Source organism: Phoca vitulina, unplaced genomic scaffold, assembly GCF_004348235.1.
Source record: "Phoca vitulina isolate PV1807 unplaced genomic scaffold, GSC_HSeal_1.0 scaffold48, whole genome shotgun sequence".
Taxonomy (NCBI): domain Eukaryota; kingdom Metazoa; phylum Chordata; class Mammalia; order Carnivora; family Phocidae; genus Phoca; species Phoca vitulina.
Genome location: NW_022589751.1, coordinates 1,635,266 through 1,657,481, shown reverse-complemented (window position 1 = coordinate 1,657,481; position 22,216 = coordinate 1,635,266). Strand labels below are relative to the sequence as shown.

Genomic DNA, 22,216 nt, shown 5'->3' with positions numbered 1-22,216 from the left:
TTTACTTATTTAAATGACAAATTAGTAACTGTAAAATATTATTAGGTTTGGAAAATATATAGTGTAATGTATAACAACATTAGCAAGGAAGGGAAAGAGGAAAGAGAGGTACATAGGAAGCATGATTTTTTATCTTATGGAATTAAATTAATATGATGAATCTGAAGTTAGATTCTGTTAAAAAAATGTATACACTAAACCCTGGAGCAAACACTAAGATGATAACTTTAATCACTTAATGCAACAGAAAGCAGTAAAGGAGAAATAAAGAAAAGAATCATAAGATATATAAAAAACAAAAAGTAAAATGACTGATAAATCAACCATATTAACAGTAATAAATATTAACAATCCAATCAAAATGAGTTGTCACAGTGGACAAAAACACAAAATGCAAGGGTACACTGTCTGAAGACATACTTTACACTGAAAATTACAAATAGGATTAAAGTTAAAAGAAGGAAAAAGATAAAACTGCAAAAACAGTAACCATAACAAAGTTGAAAAGACTATACCAATATAAGACAAAACAGACTTAAGAAAATTATACTAGAGATAGAGGGATGTTTATTATAAAACAGTCAATCTATCATGAAAATGTAACAATTATAAACATATATGCACCTCATAAGAGAGACAAAAATTACACGAAGCAAAAACTGACAGAACTGAGTGAAAAACAGACAATTCAACAATACTGGCAGATCTCAATACCCTACATTCAACAATGGACAGAACAATTAGGTAGAAGACTAACAAAAAAGAATTAAACAGCGTTATAAACCAACTAGACCTAACAGACCTCTATAGAATACTAAACCCAACAACAGAATACACATTCTTCTCAAGTGTACATGGAACATTCTCCAGGACAGCACTACAAGGTAAACCATAAAACAAGCCTAAATAAATTCAAAAGAATTGAAATAATACAAAGTATGATTTCTCACAAGAGTTAAATTAGATATCAATAACAGAAAGAAATAAGAGAAATTCAAAGATATGTAGAAATTAAACAATAAAATCTGAAATAACCAACTGGGTCAAAGAACTCACAAGGAAAATCAGAAAATGTGAAATTACTAAAAATAAAAACACAAAATACCAAACTTATCCAATGCAGCTAATACAGGGCTTAGAGAAATATTTATAGCTGTAAGTGCTGATAAATATAAAGAATAAGCTCAAAGAGATTATTTCCACAACAAGACACTGATAAGAAAAGAGCAAAGCACACCTAAATTAGCAAACAAAGGGAAAGATTATAAGGAGATGTTAACAAGGACTAGAAAATTGATGGAGAAAAATCAACAAAACCAAAAGTTGGCTCTTTGACAAGATTTTTTTATAAATCAAAAAATGTATGTAGCTTCACCAAGTAAAAAATGACATACAACTCAAATTACTAAAATTAGGAATAAAAGAGCTTGTATTACCAACCTTACAGAAATATAAAGGATTATAAAGGAATACTGTGAACAATTTTATACCAAAAAAATAGAGAAGTAAAAGAGGAAATTCCTAGGGGCTCCTGGGTGGCTCAGATGGTTAAGTGTCTGCCTTCAGCTCAGGTCATGATCTCCTGGTCCTGGGATCGAGCCCTGCGTCAGGCTCCCAGCTCAGCGGGGAGTCTGCTTCTCTGTGCTCTCTCTGTCTCTCTCTCTCTCAAATGAATAAATAAAATCTTAAAAAAAAAAAAGGAGGAAATTCCTACAGAGACAGACACAAACTACCAAAAGTGACTCAAGAAGAAATAAAAAATCTGGGGGCACCTGGCTGGCTCAGCTGGTAGAGTGTGTGGCTCTTGATCTTACGGTCATGAGTTCAAGCCCCACAATGGGCGTGGAGCCTACTTAAAAATAAAAATTAAAAAAAAATAATAAAGAAAGAAAAGAAATAAAATCTGAATAAACCAGACTGAATTAGTTATCTAAAAAATTCCTACAAATAGGGGCACCTGAGTGGCTCAGTTGGCCGAGTGGCCGACTCTTGATTCCAGTGCAAGTCATGATGTTGGGGTCCTGGAATCAGGCCCCCCCGTTGGGCTCTGTACTCTCTCCCTCTGCCCCTCCCCCCTGCTCCTTCTCTCTCTCTCTCTCTCTCTCAAATAAATAAATAAATCTTTAAAAAAAAATAGACCAAAGATATCACAAGAATAGAAAACTGCATACCAATATTCCTTATGAATAAAGACTCAAGAATTCTCGCCAAAATACTAGCAAACCAAATCCAGCAAAAGATAAAAAGGATATACACTATGACTAAGTGGCATTTATGCTAGGAATGCAACACTGAAATAGTTGAAACTCAACGTAAGACACAAGTTAAAAAAATTTTTTTAAATACACAAAATAAACATCTGACAAAATCTAACACCTTTCCTGATAAAAACACTCAATAAACTAGGAATAAAAACCTGATAAAGTACATCTAAAATAAACCCACAGGAGTTAACATCACACTTAATGATCAAAGAATGAATGGTTTTACACTAAGATTAGGAACAAGACAAGCTGTTCACTCTTTCACCTTCTCTTCCACCTTGTAGTGAGGATTCCAGACAGGATAATTTGGCAAGAAAAAGAAAGAGAGAAAGAAGACATCCAGATTGGAAAGGAAGAAGTGAAAGTTGCTTTGTTCCCAGATGACATGATCTTGTATACAGAAAATCCTGAGGACAGAAACAATATACAAAAATAACTTGCATTTCTATACACTGTAAATGAACATCCCAAAAACAAAATTTAGAAAACTCATTTACAATATTGTCAAAAAAGGCAAAATATGTAGGAATAACTTCAACAAGTAAGTGCAAAGTTAATACTCTGAAACTACAAAATATTTTTGAAAGTCAAAGACCTAAATAAATGGAACATTAGGTTATTTGTTGTTGTTGAGTTGTAGGAAGTTCTATATATATTCTGAATATTAACCCCTTATCAGATACAGGATTTGCAAATGTTTTCTCCTATTCCACAGATTGCTTTTTTCATTCTGTTGAAGCACAGTTTTTAATTTTGACATAGTCCAGTGTTATTTATTTTTACTTTTGCTCCCTGTGCTTTTAGTGTCAATAAATCCTTGTCAAATCCAACGTCATGAAGCTTTTCCTCCTATATTTTCTTCTTCCAAAGAGTTTTATAGTTTATGTTTAGTTAGGACTTTGACACATTTTGAGTTAACTTTTATATGCAGTGTAAGAATCCCACTTCATTCTTTTGCACGTGGATATTTAGTTTTTCCCAGCACCATTTGTTGAAAAGACTGTCCTTTCCCCACTGATCATCTTAGCACTCCTAAATCATTTAGCACTCAAAAATCATTTTTTTAAAGATTTTATTTATTTATTTGACAGAAAGAGACAGCAAGAGAGGGAACACAAGCAGGGGGAGTGGAAGAGGGAGAAGCAAGTTTCCTGACGAGCAGGGAGCCCAATGCGGGGCTTGATCCTAGGACCCTCGGATCATGACCTGAGCCAAAGGCAGACGCTTAACAACTGAGCCACCCAGGCGCCCCACTCAAAAATCATTTGAGCACATATGTGAGGGTTTATTTCTAGGCTTTCTATTTTATTCCACTGGTCTAAATGTCTATCCTTATGCCAATACCACACTGTTTTGATTACTGTTGCTTCTTAATGAGTTCTGAAATCAGGAAGTATGAGACTTCCAACTCTGTCCTTTTTTTTCAATATTGTTTTGGCTATTCTGGGTCCCCTGAGATTCCATATGAATTTTAGGATGAATGTTTTACTTTGGGTACTACTGACCTTTTAACAATAGTAAGTCTTCCAATACATGAACACAGGATGTCTTTACATTTACCTATATCTGCTTTAATTTCTTTCAACAGTGTTTTACAATTTTCAGAGTACATGTCTTTCATCTCCTTGGCTAATCAACAAAAAATTCCTAGAATAAGTAAGTTCAGCAAAGTCACAGGGTACAAAATAAACGCAAAAATATTAATTGCATTTCTCTATATATCAATGAACAAAAGGACATGACAATTATTATTTACAGTGCAAATCTAACAAAATAAGACTTGAATGCTAAAACTAAAACACTGATGAAAGAAATACAGAAGATCTAAATAAACAGAGAGACATACTGTGTTCATGGATTAGAAGACTCAATGTAGGAAAGTTGTTAACTCTTCCCCAAACTGATATACAGTTTTAATCCAATTTCTATCAAAACCTGAGCAACTATTTTGTAGATATAGAGAAACTATTCTAAAATTTATATGGATAGGTAAAGGAATTAGAATACCTAAAACAATTTCATAAAAGAAGATTAAAGTGGGAATAATAAATCTGCATGATTTCAAGACCTATTAAATAGCTACAGTAATCAAGATTGTGTGGTGTTGGCAGAGAAACAGACACATAGATCAATGGAACAGGATAGAGAATTCAGAAACAGATCCGCACAATGTGCCAAACTGACTTTGGAGAAAGAATCTTCAACAAATGGTGCTGGAGTCATTGGACAATAAGCAACAAAACAAAACAAATCAAAACAAAAACCTGTAAAACTTTTAGAAAAAAATAGAAGAAAATCTTTAGGATTAGGTAAAGAGTTCTTATACTTGACATCTAAAATATGACTGATGCATAAGAGAAAAAAATGATAAACTAAGATTTAAAACTTTTGCTCCATTAAGAGGATGAAAATAAAAGCTATAGACTGGGAGAAAATATCTGAAAACCACATATCCAACTAAAGACTAGTATCTAGAATATATACAAATTCTGAAAACTCAACAGCAAAAAAAAAATTTGATTAGAAAATGGGCAAAAGACATGAAAAGACATTTGAATGAAGAAGATATGCAGGTGGCAAATAAGCATATGAAAAGATGTTCAACTTCATTAGCCATTAGGGAAATAGAAATTAAACCATAATGAGATATCACTACACATCTGTCAGAACGACTAAAATAGAAAATAGTAACATCACCAAATTCTGGTGGAGAAACTGGATCATGTGTATGTTGCTTGCAGGAATGTAAATTTATTAACTGTGGAAAACACTGGAAGTTTCTTTAAAAATTAAACATGCAATTACCACAAGAAACAGCCATTGTTCTTCTGGGCATTTATCCCAGAGAAATGAAAACATATGTTCATATTAAAACTTGTACATGGGGGGTGCCTGGGTGGCTCAGTCTTGGGCATCGACTCTTGATTTCAGCTCCAATCGTAATCTCGGGGTCATGGGATTGAGCCCCGGGTCAGGCTATGCACTGAGCTCTGCTTGTCCCTCTCCCTCCCCCTCTGCCCCTCTCCCTGCCCGCACAGGTATGCTGTGCTCTCTCTCTCTCTCAAATAAATAAAATCTTAAATAAAATAAAATAAAAACCTTGTATATGGCTGTTTACAGTAGCTTAGTTCAAACAAATGTCTTTCAAAAGGTGAATACTTGGGCACCTGGGTGGCTGAGTGGTTGAGCGACTGCCTTCGGCTCAGGTCATGATCCCGGAGTCCCAGGATTGAGTCCCACATCGGGCTCCAGTCCCACGTTGGGCTACCTGCTTGCCAGGGAGTCCGCTTCTCCCTCTGACCCTCTCCCCTCTCATGCTCTTTCTCTCTCTCTCAAATAAATAAATAAAATCTTTAAAAAAAGAGGTGAATATTTAATATAGCACACTGTGCTATATTCATACCATGGAACACTATTCAGCAGTAAAAAGGAAATCTCAAAAGAATTATACATAATTTAAAAAGCCAATCCCAAAGTTTACAAATTGTATGATTCCATTTATATAACATTTTTTAGTTGACAAAATTATAGAAAAAGAGAAGAGATGAATAGTTGTCAGTGGTTAAGGAAGGAAGTATGTATGGCTATCAAGGGCAACCGAAGGATCCTGTAGTGATGGAAATATTATGTATCTTGACTATACCAGTGTCAGCATTCTGACTGTGATTTTACTAGAGCTTTGTAATATGTTACCACTGGGTGACAGACAGTAGGTAAGGGTACATGAGATCTCTCTGTATCATTTTTTCAACTGTGTATCTGTGATATCATGATTTATAAGAAATGTATATTTGGTCATTCAGATGACCAAAATCTATTTCTCGTATATTTGGTTTTCATCCATAGTTCCTGGCTCACAGCTCCCAAAACCTTTGGAATTTCCTAAGCCTGAGAGTGATAAAGGTGTCTTCTGTTATGTTAATGAGGTGACTTTGGAAAGCACTTAAGGATGGGGCCATGTGATTACAGAGTTGGAACTTTTAAGGGAAAGGGGCTGGAAGTTGAATCAAGTTGCCAATGGCTAAAGATTTACCTGCAGAGGACATGGGAGCTCTATGCCCTTTCCCCATACCCTGCCCTATGCAACGTTTCCATCTATCAGGTTGTTCCTGAGTTATATCCTTTTACAATAAACTGGTGATCTAGTAAGTAAAATGTTTCTCTGAGATTTGTGAGCCACTGTAGCAAATTAATCAAATCCAAAGTAGGGCGTTGTGAGAACCCCTGATTTATAACCAGTAGGTCAGAAGTACAGGTAACAACCTAGACTTGTGACTGGTATTCTGAAGTCCAGAGAAGGGGTCATGAGAACTTCCAATCTGTAACCAGTTGGTCAGAAGCACGGTTAACAGCCTAGGCTTGTAACTGGTGTCGGAAAGGAATGGTGGAGGTAAGGGGGGGCCGTCTGGTAAAACTGAACCCTTAACCTCTAGAATCTGATGCTATCACCAGGTAGATAGTGTTGGAATTGAGTTGAATTCTCAGACAGTCTGCTGGTGTTCTGAGAATTGCTTAGTGCTATGTAGGAAGCCCCCCTCCCCATATTGGAATCAGTACCAGAACCAATATGTATGTATTTATATATGTATATATATGTGTTTGTGGTATATATGAATTAAATACCATAACTAAAATGCAGAGATTTTCAAATTGGAGATAAAAGCAAGATATAACTACATGCTACATACAAGAAAAACACTTAACATATATAAATACAAACAGGTTAAAAATAAAGCCTGGGACACCGATAACAAAATTACACTAATAACAAGATGACAGAGATGTTGAAATTATCTGGCAAAGACTGCAGGCAGCTCAAATGACCATTCACAACTCTTAAAATAGACAATGGACTCAAAAGTAGAGAAATGACAGAAGAAAAAAAATCAAGAGCTTGATAGAAAAACAAAGTATTCAATCTTAAACAACAGAGAGAAAAAAAAATATGGACAAAATCTCAGGGACCTGTGAAGCAAAACCAAGTGGTTTAACAGTCATATCACTGGAATCTAAAAAGGAGAATGAATACAGTGCTGAAAAATACTTGAAGAAAAACTTGCTAAAATACTCCCAAGTTCATAGAAAGACAGTTTAAAGAAGCTGAGTGAACTACAAACAGGATAACAAACAAAAAACTTACTAGACATCTCGCTTTAAAAAATATCACCTTGGTCAGTGCTCTGGACTGAACTTGCCCCCGCCAAAGTTCCTATGTTGAAGCCCTAATCATGGCTCTCACCCAATAGGACTGGTGGCCTTATGAGAAGAGGGAGAGAGAGAGAGACCTCTGTCTCCACACTATCATTTTGTTATGGCTGCCCAAGCAGGCTAATATAGTTGGCAAAAGGATTCAGAAAAATTATGAAGTAATCTACACCTATCTCAAAAATAAAAGCAAAAGTCAGGTAGTTCTTTTTTTTTTTTTTTAAAGATTTATTTATTTATTTATTTATTTGACAGAGACAGTGAGAGAGGGAACACAAGCAGAGGGAGTGGGAGAGAGAGAAGCAGGCTTCCCGCCAAGCAGGGAGCCTGATGCAGGGCTCGATCCCAGGATCCTGGGACCATGACCTGAGCTGAAGGCAGATGCTCAACGACTGAGCCACCCATGCGCCCCAAAACTCAGGTAGTTTTAAGGAATAACAAAAATGGCACATAAATATTTTATAAGAAGTTCAAATTTGAAATAAAATTTAGGACACAGTCATTACAATTATAACTCAGGAAAAAAACAATTACATCACAAAAATTCAGGGGGGAAGCTTATAAAACTGTATTTCAATACATGGACTAGGCAATTTATTTAAAGTTATGCAAAATGCATCAATAGTTGTCTTCAGTAAGAGTTCAAATTTATAGTAATGTGATTATCTGCTTCACTTTTTTTAGCTTTAACATGACAATAACAAAGTAACAAGAAACTAGAAAGCATTAAGACCATAACAGTTAACCATTTTTTCTTGGCCATTCATCTATATACTCTCTGGACTTCAGTTTTGCCCTTTATAAAGAGGGCTTGTGTGGAAGGGGGTGGGGCAGAGAAGTTAACAAAGATGACCCCTTTGATTCCTCTAAGCTCCCAAATGTGGTATATCTATGGGGAATGTGTTGCCCTATTTAGTTCTACTCAGCACCACACTTACTGCAGTTTTAAACTTAGCCCTAAAGATATGAATAAATGGGTTTATAGTTCCAAAAACCCTTCTGACATAGACTAATAAATATTTTTTAAAATGTCAAATGTAACACAGCATGAGTAGAGTGATAATCTTCCTAGTAATATATTGGTGAATACAATCTTTTTCAAATGAGTTTCCATTAATTTTCATTTTTATTTTTTCAACATGAAATAAACTTTGCTGAAAAAAATTAAAGGTCTTTGTATTCATCATTGATATTTTAAAACCTTAATTATACAAACAGTAAAATAAACAGATTTTAATTTCTGCCATTTAAAAACTCTATATATCCAATAAATCCATACACCCTTGAGGTTAGCTGAAAAATCTTTATCAATACAAATCAGAATACATTAGCTATAAAAGTTATTATAGAAATTGTAGCACTGTAAATACTTCCTACCTTCTATAAGTAACCTTTATAGAAAGAGTATTTAATTTCTCTAATATGGAATGCATTCATTCAGGGAACACATTTATTAACCACACACTGTGGGTCAGGTACCATTCTAAGCCTTTGGGAATGATAAATGAACAAAACAAAGATTCCTACTCTTGGGGTGCCTGGGTGGCTCAGTCAGTTGGGTGTCCAACTCCTGGTTTTGGCTCAGGTCATGATCTCAGGGTCGTGGGATGGAGCCTCCACATCAGGCTTTGTGCATGGCTAGGAGTCTGCTGGAGATTATCTCCCTCTCCCTCCCCTTTTGCTTCTCCCCCTGCTCATGCTCTCTAAGATAAATAGGTAAAATCTTAAAAAAAAAAAAAAAAAAAGATTCCAACTCTTGTGGAGCTTTAGAAAATGGTGCAGAAGGAGACTGCTGGTCTTCTCTGATTGTCTCAGAGCTCAGAGTGTTATCTGTTCAAAAAATGTTTGTTCACTGAAGAGTTTCAAAACTATAAATGATATTTCATGGTGAAATATATACATCCAATTTGGCCCAGAGGCCTTGAGGCTCTTATTCCTTTCATCTTCACTATCTTTGTCCGTTATAGCTCAAGAGCATCTCATAGCCTTAGCAAAGTTAACAAGAGATAGATAGCATCCATACGAAATAAGACATGCAAATGGCAACATCAGAATGTGCCTGCCAAATGAAATTACATGCCTGGCTTAGAGACACACACACACACACACACACACACGACACCAACAAACAGAACTAAGAGCTGTTGTTACTGTTCCATCTTTAAGCATTTTCTATCCTGTAAGAAACTAAAAAATCTTCCCAGAATGAATGCTCCAGCAAAAGAACCAAGCAAGGAGCCTTCTGAAGACAATACTTCCTCCAGAAAATGCAATGGAGCCTGCAGCTGTGCTCATTCAAATTATAAACTAAGTTGTCTTTTTCAGGATTTTCCAAAGCCATAATTCCATGATTTAAACTTACATGGGCAATATCACATCAATAAAAAAGACACTTTTTATACTAGCAGGAGGATACCATTTTAAAAAAATCTGCTATAATTTATATACTTAAATGCTTATTTGGCCTAAGAATACTTTTCACAATTTCAAGGAACCGTTTTGTTACAAAGTACATCCTTGAAAATGCAATTAAACCACTAAGCTTCTCTGATTGAGAACCTCGATACTGAGGCATCCTTGAACAATTCTGGTTCTCTATGTATTTATTCCATAAGGCCTAATGGCATCCCTAAAATCGATGAGAAATCCGGCCACTGCTGACAGGCACTTCTCCTACCTGAAGCTTCATTTTCCAGCAAGACGCGCCGGGGAGTCCTCAGCGCAGCTCTCCCCAGCGACATGTTCCTGGGTTCATCTGCGCACCAGCTGCCGCCCTACAGCCGCCGGCAGAAGCACATCATCGCAGCTGGACTTGTAAGGGCCTGCTGCAGCCCTTGGCACACCACTCCTGGGATCAAACTGGACTATTTCCTCCAGCTGATTTCCAAGGAACTAGATAGTGAATGAATAATTCATGACAAGTCCATTCCAGCAACCCATTTCTGCTCTATGGTCTACTCCCCACAGCAATTTGCAATGTAAAGATTCTAAAGCAGCATACTTGCTGGCAGGCAAAGAATGAAAAGTTCACTTTCCTCGTCAATGACAGTAAATGTTAGTAGATCTGTTTGCTCTTCTTTCATGCTAACCTATCACCCAGACTTAAGAGATTTCTTAAAATGTAGGGAAGATAAATGATTAACCACAGAGATCTGACCCATACACACACAGAATTTTTTCTCCATAAAACCTGCCCTACCCAGTGGTTTCTGGTGGTAGGAAAAGCAGCAAAGTGCTTGCTCTAAGATCAGCAGGTCAGTACTTACATTTAGCAAAAGACCAGTTCTAGCAGAGCACAGGAAATCATCACATGGTAGGGGAGGGGCGTTTCATATCAATGCCAGGAAACAAATTGCTCCAAAGGGGGAATTTTCCTGGTCCCTCAGGCTATAAATATAACTTTCATCTCATTGGTATTCTTCTAGGAAGAACATGAACATTCATTTTCACCAATTTGTCAGTGCTTACATATTTCCATATGAGTGATATCTGAAGTAGTCAATTCTCTGCACCCAAACACATGATGCCAAGAGGAACTTGAACAAAATAACGGAAGGCCCATACTCCTCCTAGCTCAGCTCCACCTCCAGGAAGTCCAATCCTACACCTATCATTTTTATCTGTTTCAATCTTTCATTCCTTTTCTTCTGCACTCACTGGGACTATCTGAAGCTTGTGCTCTGTCAGTAAGTTCATTTTCCAGCTGTGACTATTCTGTTCCTAGCTACTTTTTATTTTATTTTATTTTATGATGTTATGTTAATCACCATGCATTACATCATTAGTTTTTGATTCCTAGCTACTTCTAATTTATTTGTTCTGCAAATTGGTTTTCATGTGGCTCCTTGGCTCCGTATTCTTCCCTTTCACCTCATTCTGTCATTTTATTTTATTTTTTCATTCTGTTATTTTATTATATCATTTCTGAGCCTGTGTTTTATCCAACCCAGATCCTTAACAGCTTACTCCTTAATATCCTACTCAGGAATTCTCTTCATTCTGAAGGGAAATGAGGATTTCTTCCAGAATAGACTCTGCATCCTTCTTCGGCATGTACTGTGCCTTTCCCCCTTCCTGCCATGTGTGCAGAGGGCTCGCAATGTCTTCTTGTTGGCTCAGGCTTCACTGGGACGTTCTGCAGAGCGCCTCTGCGTGTATTAGTGTGTAGTCTAGGGGAGCCCCTCCCCCACCAGCTATGTTCTAACTGGTGTTCACAGAGTGTGAAAAAGGGAGAAGGGAACCAGCTTAGCTGGGACTAGAGCTACAAGCAGCCATAACTCTGAGCTTCTCTCCCAGGGATATATTCTTTTCCTCCCCATTAATTCCCTCAGTCCTTGAGAGATTTCATCTCCACCAGAAAGAGTCTGGCCCAGGTTGTTCTCTTTCTCCTTTGCAGTCATCATTCCTTATCCCCCAGATCCTGACTACCCACTCCCCACCCCTACCCAACCCTGCCACCTGCAGCTCATTATATGCTCCTTCTTCCACTTACTGTTCTCCAAACAGACCTGCCTGATCCACATTCCCTTCTGTCAGGTGTTCTGCTACCTCCCAGTTTACTGATGAAGATAATCAGCTCTGACAACCACCTACAACATTAGGGGAAATCTGCCTTGAGATGAAGTATACCCCATGAATGGTAGAGCAAACAGACAGAAAGAACCTGGGTCCTTGATAATGTCTCTGATATGCTGGATCGACCACCCTGAGACTCATCATTCCCTTTTATATAGACCTCCTTTTATATCAGCTAGCAAAGTATTCATTGTTTAAGCCAGGATGGGTTGGTTGTTCTGGTACTTGCAGCTGAAAGCATCCTCACAGATGGCATTTGGACAATCTATTTACATTATTAAACCCTGTTTTGTTAGCCTGTATATTTTTAAAATTAACACAGAACTTCAAACTGATTATTAAGACTCAAGTATGGCTGAGAACGCTCAAAAAAATCAATGATTCTCAGAATTAACAGAGACAAAGATCATTTTTCCAACCCAACACAGAGCCTAAATCCTTGTATAATATTGCAGCCCTGGCTGTTTCCCCTCAACACTCCCAGGAACAAAGAGTTCTCCAGCCACCTCCCAAGGCAACCGATTAGCTTCACTCTGCTGATAAATGAATCCTTGTTACTGTCAGGCTCATCATCCTTCGGCCTGAGGGGTCTACTGGAACACTGGATTTTAAGAGCAAACTAAAAAGAGGGCAAGCAGTTTGGCACAATGCTGGCGGCAGCAGTACAGCAATGGGATGAACAAGGCACACTGTGGACACCAACTCTCCCTAGAGCATGAGTTAGTTGGCAGAATTGTGAATCCATTAGCATTTAACCAGATTATTAAAACTTTTTCTTATGGACTACACACATGTACAATTCTATCCTGTGTTTTAGGACCTCTTTCCACTCCCCACTGTAAGAATGATAATGTGAGGGGTGCCTGGGGTGGCTCAGTCAGTTAAACGTCTGCCTTTGGCTCAGGTCATGATCCCAGGGTCCTGGGATTGAGCCCCATGTCAGGCTCCCTGCTCAGCGGGGAGCCTGCCTCTCCGTCTTCCCCCTGCTCATGCTCTCTCTCTCTCTCAAATAAATAAAATCTTAAAAAAAAAAAAAAAATGATAATGTGAATATAATGCAAAAAGGAGAATCTTTGCTATAAGAAGGGCCTATAGGGGCGCCTGGGTGGCTCAGTTGGTTGAGCGGCCAACTCGATTTTGGCACAGGTCTTGATCTCCGGGTCTTGAGAACGAGCCCTGCATTGGGCTCCACACTCAGCGGGGAGTCTGCTTGAGGATTCTCTCTCTCCCTCTCCCCCTCCCCCCACTCATGTGCATGCACTCTCTCTCTCTAATAAATAAATCTTTTTTAAAAAGGCCTGTAAGTGTTGTCAGAAACTAAAACTACGAGAGAAGATTTTGGAACATAGAGTTGTTCGAATTTTCTTATACTTTCCATGTCCTCTTCAGCAGACTAAAGTTTGGGTAAACACATCCTAAATATGTAATAGGTAAGGGTTTTCAACATTTTTTCCATGACGAACCATCAGAAAAGCATAAAAGATTGCTGGGTAATATATTAATTCTACATGATAAACTAATTCTCCAATTTTGAGATAATCATCATTTTAGTCATCAATCTATTGGTTTTTTATATATTTTAAAATACAACAAATCTTTTGAGTTATCATTCTAATTTTTCTTTTTGTCTCTCAACTACTGTCATCTATTCCTTGACTCAACTTCCTCTTTTCAAGTATCTTATGCTCTGGGTTTAAAATTCTCACTGAAAGAACCATTCTTGAAGACTTTAAAACATACATATTTTTTGGTAAAGGTTATTTCTCCAAAGATTATTTCATCTGGCAGCTGAAACAACAGATGATGAACTCACAGCATATTCCAAGTATCTCATAAAGAATTCTGATTCCTTTTGGGTGTCTGAGGTGAAAGGCCTGATTATGGAGAGCCTGGCTTTCATTAAAAAAATATGAAATAGGGCAAGATGGTGGCTGTCAGGCAAGCCCTTCCAGCTTTCATAAAGACTACATCGGGGTACCTGGGTAGCTCAGTCTGTTAAGCGTCTGCCTTCGGCTCAGGTCATGATCCCAGGGTCCTGGGATCAAGCCTCACGTCAGGCTCTCTGCTCAGCGGGGAGTCTGCTTCTCCCTCTCATCCTCCCTCTGTCCTCTCCCTCGCTCTCTCTCTCAAATAAATAAATAAAATCTTAAAAAAAAAAAAACTCTACATCAAAGTTGGACTGCCCTAGAGTACTTTCAATTCTATGCTACAGTGCCACATGAAATGCAGGATAGAGAGCCTTAGGTGAAACAGAATACAAAGTTTGTGGCTTGTTTACAGTACACATATACTCTCCCCACTGATGACATCCCAACCAAGACCCTCAAATTCTTAAGACCGTTACAATGACATGTCCCTGAGGCAGCAGAAAATGCAAAAGGAAAGTACCCATAACCCTGCCTGCCTGTAGTCTACAGTCATTCATGGCTTTTCTCTGTCAGCCACTGTTCTGAGGACCTTGATGATGAAATCTTGGCTTGCCAGCTCTTGAACATTCTTAAAACCTGCTCCTTAAATGTTGCCTCATACCCTGGACAAGCTATCTGGTTTGCTCTGACCTCTACTATATGCTTGTTTGGGTCTTTCGAAGGACTGGTCTTTCTCCGATACTAAAAAGTTACACAAGAGAGCACCCTGTGTGAGAACTTAGTAGACCTTTCTACATTATCTCTAGAATGCCAGTCCTAGCCTGGCCTGCTGATAACAGCTCAGCAGCAAACTGTGCCCTCAGACACTGGTACAGTTTTCTACCTAGAGCCCTCTTCTCACTTATCTGCCACAAAGAATATTCTCAAAGCTACCAGTATCCTATCACTGCTCTACACCACAATGTTTCTAATAAAGCATGTATCATACACTAATTAAAACAACTTAGCTTTCAAACCACTGTACTTGTCAGAGGACTGGGGACCTTGCCAGGCTTATAACAGAAGCACTGAGAATCCCACAGCTATAGAAACTCTTAACAGATGTGCTGGGAAGAAGTCTGCACAAGAAAATCTTTCCCAGATTTTTCCAAATGCCACTGCATACTTTTTTGACCTACTCTTAAAATGAAAATACAAATATTTGAGCAGAATTATAATTACCATTTACAAAAGGTTGAGTATGTCTTCATTCAAACATGGATAGCTATATGCTACAAGGGACTTCTGCTGATGAGTAAAATATCATCCATTCTCAGGACCCTTGCACCCTGGTGCTGGAATGCAGCTTGGCTCCCCAGGAGTTCCCAGCATCCCCACTCCACATGTCCTCAGTCCTAATACTGCCTCCAAAGCTGGAGGTCCACTCTACTTGCACTCCCCTATCAACGCTGGGTGCTTCATGGATTCCAGGTATCTCCCTCCTCTGTGGGTCCTCTCTATTTTCCCCGCTCCCCAATTAAAGTTTGGGCCTGGGGAAAAGAAAATCATTCCTACCAGTAAGGAATTCATACTCTATTATAGGATACAAACAAATAACTACAGGTAACAACCATGTGGTAGAATTTTTAAAATGCCACATCGGAGATACAAATGCTAATTTCTCTTTCTCTCTTTTACATATCTATTTGTTACAATCCATTCATGGAGGAAGAGAATGGAGAATGGAGTAGAAGAATGGAGTCCCTAGTGGGCACATAAATTAGAGAATTTCTAAATACTTTATATAGACCTACTTAAATATAGAAAAAAAAAAGAGTATTCACAATAATAAACATCAAAGCAATCCTTGAATACTTGACATAATATACAGTATATTATCAAACTTATAAATTAGCAAACTAAATCATATCAGATTAAGTTCCTTCAATGCTAGAAAAAATTAATGCTAAATATATAGCCAGGATAAAAAAAGTACAAATGAAGATTTGTGCGGTTTGGATAAAGCAAAATCAGACTTAGGATTCAGAATGGGAAGTAGGGTCTAAAATAGGTGTCAAGTAGGACTCAGACCTGTGCCAGTCACCAAGGGAACTCAATCACATGCTTTTGGTATGTTCTAAAGATTGATGTAGGCTATGAATTCCTTTCCAGCACACAAGAGAGGATGAGGAGCAAAAACCAAGGTGAGAAAATATTCTAGTCACATTTAAAACAATCAGCTTCACTAACAAGTACTGCTTCAGCTGTTCAAATACGCATTACTCTACGGATATGATCCATCATAGCAACTGAGAACTGAGAATAGCTGAAAAATTAGCTTATCTTTGAATATGTTATCTTCAAAAAATAAAACAAAACATTTTTATCACTTGAAACTTACTTTGCTCTGCTCTCAAAGGTTTCTCCCTCTCTTCCTCTCCCACTCCCCCTGCTTGTGTTCCCTCTCTCGCTCTCTCTCTCTGTCAAATAAATAAATAAAATCTTTAAAAAAAAGGGCGCCTGGGTGGCTCAGTCGTTAAGTGTCTGCCTTCGGCTCGGGTCATGATCCCAGGGTCCTGGGATCAAGTCCCACATCGGGCTCCCCGCTCCACGGGAGGCCTGCTTCTCCCTCTCCCACTCCCCCTGCTTGTGTTCCCTCTCTCGCTCCCTCTCTCTGTCAAATAAATAAATAAAATCTTTAAAAAAAAAAAAAAAAGGTTTCTCCCTCAAAAGCTCTTGATTAAAGAACAGTAATTGGGGGTGGAAGAGATGAAATCACTTTCATCAACCTATCTATGAGTTCAAAATATGCAATCACAGGCCAACATAGCCTAGGTCTGAGGCCTCAGAAATACAGTCAGTATAAGACAGGAAAAGATAAATGGCCTAGGCAGGTATAATGAAGTAATCTGATTACTTATTAAAACATTTCACCAAACCAGTAATTCCACTTGTCCCTCCGATGGCCTGAGATGTTTATTTCCTAGGAATGGCAGCAGAGTAAAATAAACGGAACGGATGTGTCCTTCTTCTGAGGAGGAGGGAAGAGCTGCTGGGAGAAGAGGTGCAGGCGGGCTGTCTCAGGCTCAAGTGTACAATGGAAGGGCAAGATCTGAAGACAGATCCCCTTAAGCCCACCCGTGCTTGTGCATTCTTTGGAAAGTCTGCATACACCTCCCAGAAATGGGTATGCCAGGTTGAAGGCTATTCTTAAATACATCAGAGAAAAAAGGTCAACCACAAAGAGCGAGCCACACATCTGAGAACACTGAAAGTTCAGATATTTGATAGCACAACTTGCAAAAACCTAAACAAAGGAAGAAAATCTCCTAAAATACAACACAGAAAATCTACATCTAGTCACAACTTTATTTTGGATATTCTACTAATGTGATAGGTAAGGAATATCACTAATGATCAGCAATAAACACATTTAAAAAGAGAACCCTTTATTCTAACTGAGCACAAACATCAACCAATGTCTACATAATCCTAAAATATAAAAAATTTGGAAAAAGATTAAAAAATATATGAATACCTAAGGAAGCATCTCATTGGATAACTTACCACTGGCCTTTAAATTGTTTATTATTGTTTATTGTTTTATCATTGTTTACTGCAGTCCTGGCTTTACCTTACATCTGACAACAGCATAGTCTTTTATTTCCCAAAACTTTTTATTTTGAAAATTTTTTAATCTACAGAGTGGTTGAAAGAATAATATGATACCCTATATCCTTCAACTAGATGCATCAACCAATATAAAATTTGCCACATTTGCTTTCTCTCTCTGACACACACACACACATATATATTTTTCTTTTCCTTGTTATTTTTCTTTTTCTGGCAGAACCATTTGAAAGTAAGTTGCAGGGGTGCCTGGGTGACTCAGTCAGTTAAGTGTCAGACTCCTGGTTTCAGCTCAGGTCAGGATCTCATGGGTGGTGAGATCGAGCCCTGTGTCAGGCTCCACAGTCAGCAAGGAGTCTGCTTGAAGATTCTCTCCCTCCACCCCTCCCTGCACCCACTCATGCTCACTCTTGCTCTCTCTCAAAATAAATAATCTTTTTAAAAAATTAAAAAATAAAAAAAAACTTAAGAAAAGAAAGTAAGTTGAAGACATTATGCACGTTACCACTAAGTATTTCTGTATGCATTTTCTAAGAACAGGGATATTCTCCTATACAACCACAGTACCATTTTTATGTCTAAGAAAATTAACTACAAGTCTATACTTACTTATCATCTAATACATAGACAACATTCAAATGTCCCAGTTGTCTCAATACAGTTTATAGCAGCTTATTCTATCTAGCAGGTTCCATTAAGGTTTACGCATTACATTTGGTTGTTAAGCCCCTTTAAATCTAAAATAGTGCCCCCATATTTTTCTCTTTTTCATAATAAATAATTTTTTAAAGTGAGGGGCTCAAAGTTTAAATTTTCCTCAAAAAACTCTTAGTATTACCTTGAGCTTAATGGAATAATTTTTTCAAAGTTATCAAAGTTCACTTATTAGAAGACTCTGGCTAGTCTCTGTGTCTGTTAGTTATATTCTCAATGACAACTGCTATCAGTGCTCTGGTTATGGGAGGGCCACTGAGGCCAAGAAAGGGGGACAGTGATACTCACTGAGTGATGACTAGAACTATGCTGATAAGCAGAAGCTCATCCAAGTTCAGCAGAATCCTAGGTCACACAGTGTATTTAAAGAGAAGACCTTTGCTCTCAGGAAACAGCCGTCAATGAATCTTGGGGTACAGTATGAATCACTTGAGCATGTCTTTCACAATTTGGGTGTGCAACTCTACTTATAAGTGCTAATCACACGGCTAATAATACATACGCATTATGCCTCAATCAGCCTAAGCCTAATTAAAAAACAAAACCCCAGGGTAAAAGACATTATTAAGACTTTCTTGTAACTGCAACCACTACTAGTTATTCACATATTACCTAAATACTGTGAATCTGACAGCAATCCCTTGCTATTTAAAAAAAGACAGACTTTTGAAATGTGGTAAATTGAGTTCTTTATAAGCAAACACAAAAAACACACAAACTCAGCACTAGGATGACCGAATAAAAGGGGCAATATTTCATGGCCTAGGCAAAAGTGGCATGGAAGAAAGATAAAATATTCTCAAATACAGCAAGCACCAGAAGTCACCTGGGGAGGTCCGCGAGACAGTGACTCCAGATGGTGACTCCCCTTCCTCAATGTCCTGTCACACACCCTTTTTTCTTCTCAGGCAATTCATTCTAACTGACAATTTTATCTATTCCTAGGGCCTCCTTTCCTCTCTATATGCTATCCGACTCCAAAATTTCTCTCTTTCTAGCTCTTGCTTAAATAGATTTCTCTCTGAAGATTCAGACACAACTGAATTCTGGATATCTTCAGGTGGCCCACCCACAAGTACCTCACACTTCCATGTTCACCATCAAGTTCACCATCCAATTTCCCCATCTTTCTGATTAATGCTGCCCTTCCTCCATCAAAGTGAATGTCTCGACCAGACATTACCTCTCCATGACCTCCACAATCCATCAGCCACCAGCACTGTCATCGATCCTGCCTCCTGTCCGTCTCCTTGTGATCTGCTCACTGCTCTCCTCCCCGATACCACCTCCCTGGTTTAGGCCATCAACACATGGAGCATAGCATTAGCTTTCTGAGTGCTCTCCACCCCCATCCCCTTCACCAAACTACGGTCACGTTATTAAAATAGAGCTCTACCCTTCACTGCTTCAGTTCCCTTAGCACCACTGTGGCTACTCCCGCCTCATCTCACTGCTCCCCACCTGACACTTCAAGCTCCAGCAGAACGAATTTTTCTCAGGACCTCAAACATACCATTCTTCTCTTCTCTAGGAATTTTTGCCTCGTACTGTATCAAACACTCTTCTCCTCTATCTTCAACTAACTCTTACTTCTTAAGACTCATCTTTGACATCTCCTCTTCCAGAGAAGCCTCCCTGTCACCATGAGACTAGGTCAGGGTGCTTCTCTAGACCATGGCACTTACCACACCGAACTGGGTGCCTATTTTCCCAGTATGCAGAGCAGGAAGTGGGCAGTATGCAGAGCAGGAAGCGGGAGGCCGAAGTATGGAGACCAACGTGCAGGCTGCTGCAGCAGGAGAGTCGACCAGGACCCAGACCACAGTTAAGGCGTGGCTTACAGAAGCATAAGGCCTGGGAGAGATTCGGGCAGCACAGAGGGCGTCTCTGTGTTACGCAGCATTTATGCTCAACGTCTGATGGCACGCACCATGTAATGGGTGCTTAATATATATTTGTTCAAAAAAATGAGCAGATCAATGAAGACAGAAGATAAAGACATAAGGAAGCAAACGGAAAAACATCTGAATCGTGCTCAGTATAGACTCACTGAGTGCTGGGGGAAAGAAGACACAGAGCAAGCGAAGCTGGGCGAGTTTCATTAGGAGAGACGTGTGGTTTGCAAAGATAAAGGCCAGTGGCTGGCAGAGCAGTATGCAAAAAGCAAGTGAATGAAGATCATGAGTGTGGAGGTTGGGTGTGAATACCAATTCTGAAACTCGTCAACTGCCAATGGGGGAACCCTTGGCAACTCATCCAACAGTTCTGTGCCTCATCTATAAGATGAGAGTGACAATGGATGACAATGATAATACCTAATAGTACTTGGATGAGGATCAAATGAATTCACTGAGTTAATGTTTGTAAAGTCCTTAGAAGAACAGTGCCTTGTACAGAATAATAATGATATAAGTATGTTAAATTAAACAAATCCTTAGTAGTATCTCGACCTATTTAGATGCAATAAAAATGGCCACCCGTGAAGTGAATAATTAATTAATGGACGACTGCATACGCCACTTACTGGAAGGTGATGTATCAGCCATATTTACTGTAAAATGTGAAGAATTTTCTCAACTAGAGCTTTAGGTAACAGAATTGTTTTTACAGATATACACACAATTCATAGTACACTGGGGAAACTGGAACTTCTGAAGTACACCAAAAAAATACAACACCCTATTCCCATCTCCAGTCACATACAAATCCTGGAAAAAATACAGCAAAATAATTTTTAATACACAGCCAAGCTCAAAAGCAAGAAGAAAAAATTCCCAGGGGCCAAGAGCAAGGAAAAAATTTAAAGTCAGAGCATTAAACAAGAGGCTAAAGCTAAAGGAAAGAAATTTGAATTATATGTTCACAGAGATAAAGAAAAAAATCTAAAAAACATAATGCAAAAACAGGAAATTATTTTAAAAATTTAGGAAATAAAAACAGGGAGACATTGAAATTATGATCTCAATGGCAGAACTAGACCTGGCTAAGGAGAGGTTCAGTGAACAGAAAGAGAATGCTGAAGAAATCACCCAGAACACAGCACACAGAGACAGACAGAAAGCATGGCAGAAGACAGTGAGCTTTACTGCCAGAGAGGGAGAATGAAGAGAATGGGGGAGGGGCAATATTTGAGGAAATAATGAGTGAGTGCTTCCCAAAAGTGAAGAAGAGCCTGGGTCCTCAACTTCAAAAACTGAAAGAGCACACCTAAATTCCAAGCAGAAATGGGATAAAGAAAAACAAAAGCATAACTAGCCACATCACAGATCAAAAGATCTCTGGTTACAATATACTGGGGAAGCTGCTATCAGAGCATTCACCGAATTCTCTGACATGGCTCTTCCTATCTTCTTGCTACATTATAGGCTCCTTGAGGGCAGGCTTCTTTCCAGTACATAATATACTGTTAATATCTGCTTGATGCATAAATGAAAGTACAAATGTGTGCAGTGAATTTATATTCATGGGAAAGCATTTTTAAGAGGACACAAAATAATACGGAAGAAACATCATACAAACTCAAGTGTCCATGGGCAAGGCATTCTTCTTGGGACCTGCTTCTTCTTTTGTGTAAAATAAAGGAGTCATATCTCAATGATGTCAGATATAAAAGCCACCAACAAATATTACAGGACTATAATATTATTTGAGTGGTTTTCTTATTTTCAACAGGCTTACTGACAGGAAATCTGAAAAATTACCTGCCTCCTAGTTGTTTCATACAGGTAGGACAGCTATAAGAGAACAGTGACAACCAACAAACCATAATCATTGAGTCCTGAGGTAGGACCTAAACAAATACACTCATGTACCACCTTTGGTTAATTTACATGCAACACACCAAAGCCAACTGCAAATGTTTCACTTCACAACCAAACTAGACTCTTAGTTTTACCTACATGACATGGACTCATCTAACAAACTCTCACTAGATCAGCATTACAAAAGAGCTCAGCTACAGTCATTCTGTGCATTCTTCCA

General features: G+C 38.4%; 1 protein-coding gene across 4 annotated transcripts in view; it reads right to left on the bottom strand.

Annotated features, from left to right (window-relative positions):
• The window catches only part of MARCHF8 (membrane associated ring-CH-type finger 8), a 133,683-nt gene that overhangs the window by 29,194 nt on the left and 82,273 nt on the right, over positions 1 to 22,216 (bottom strand). The window contains exon 1 of one of the 4 annotated variants that reach the window (XM_032432204.1): positions 10,147 to 11,880. The exons of the other annotated variants lie outside the window; for them this stretch is intronic. Coding sequence (XP_032288095.1) covers positions 10,147 to 10,158 — 12 coding nt within the window. The 5' untranslated portion in view covers positions 10,159 to 11,880. Of the gene's footprint in view, positions 1 to 10,146; positions 11,881 to 22,216 lie in introns of those variants that run through there. 4 annotated transcript variants of the gene reach the window in all.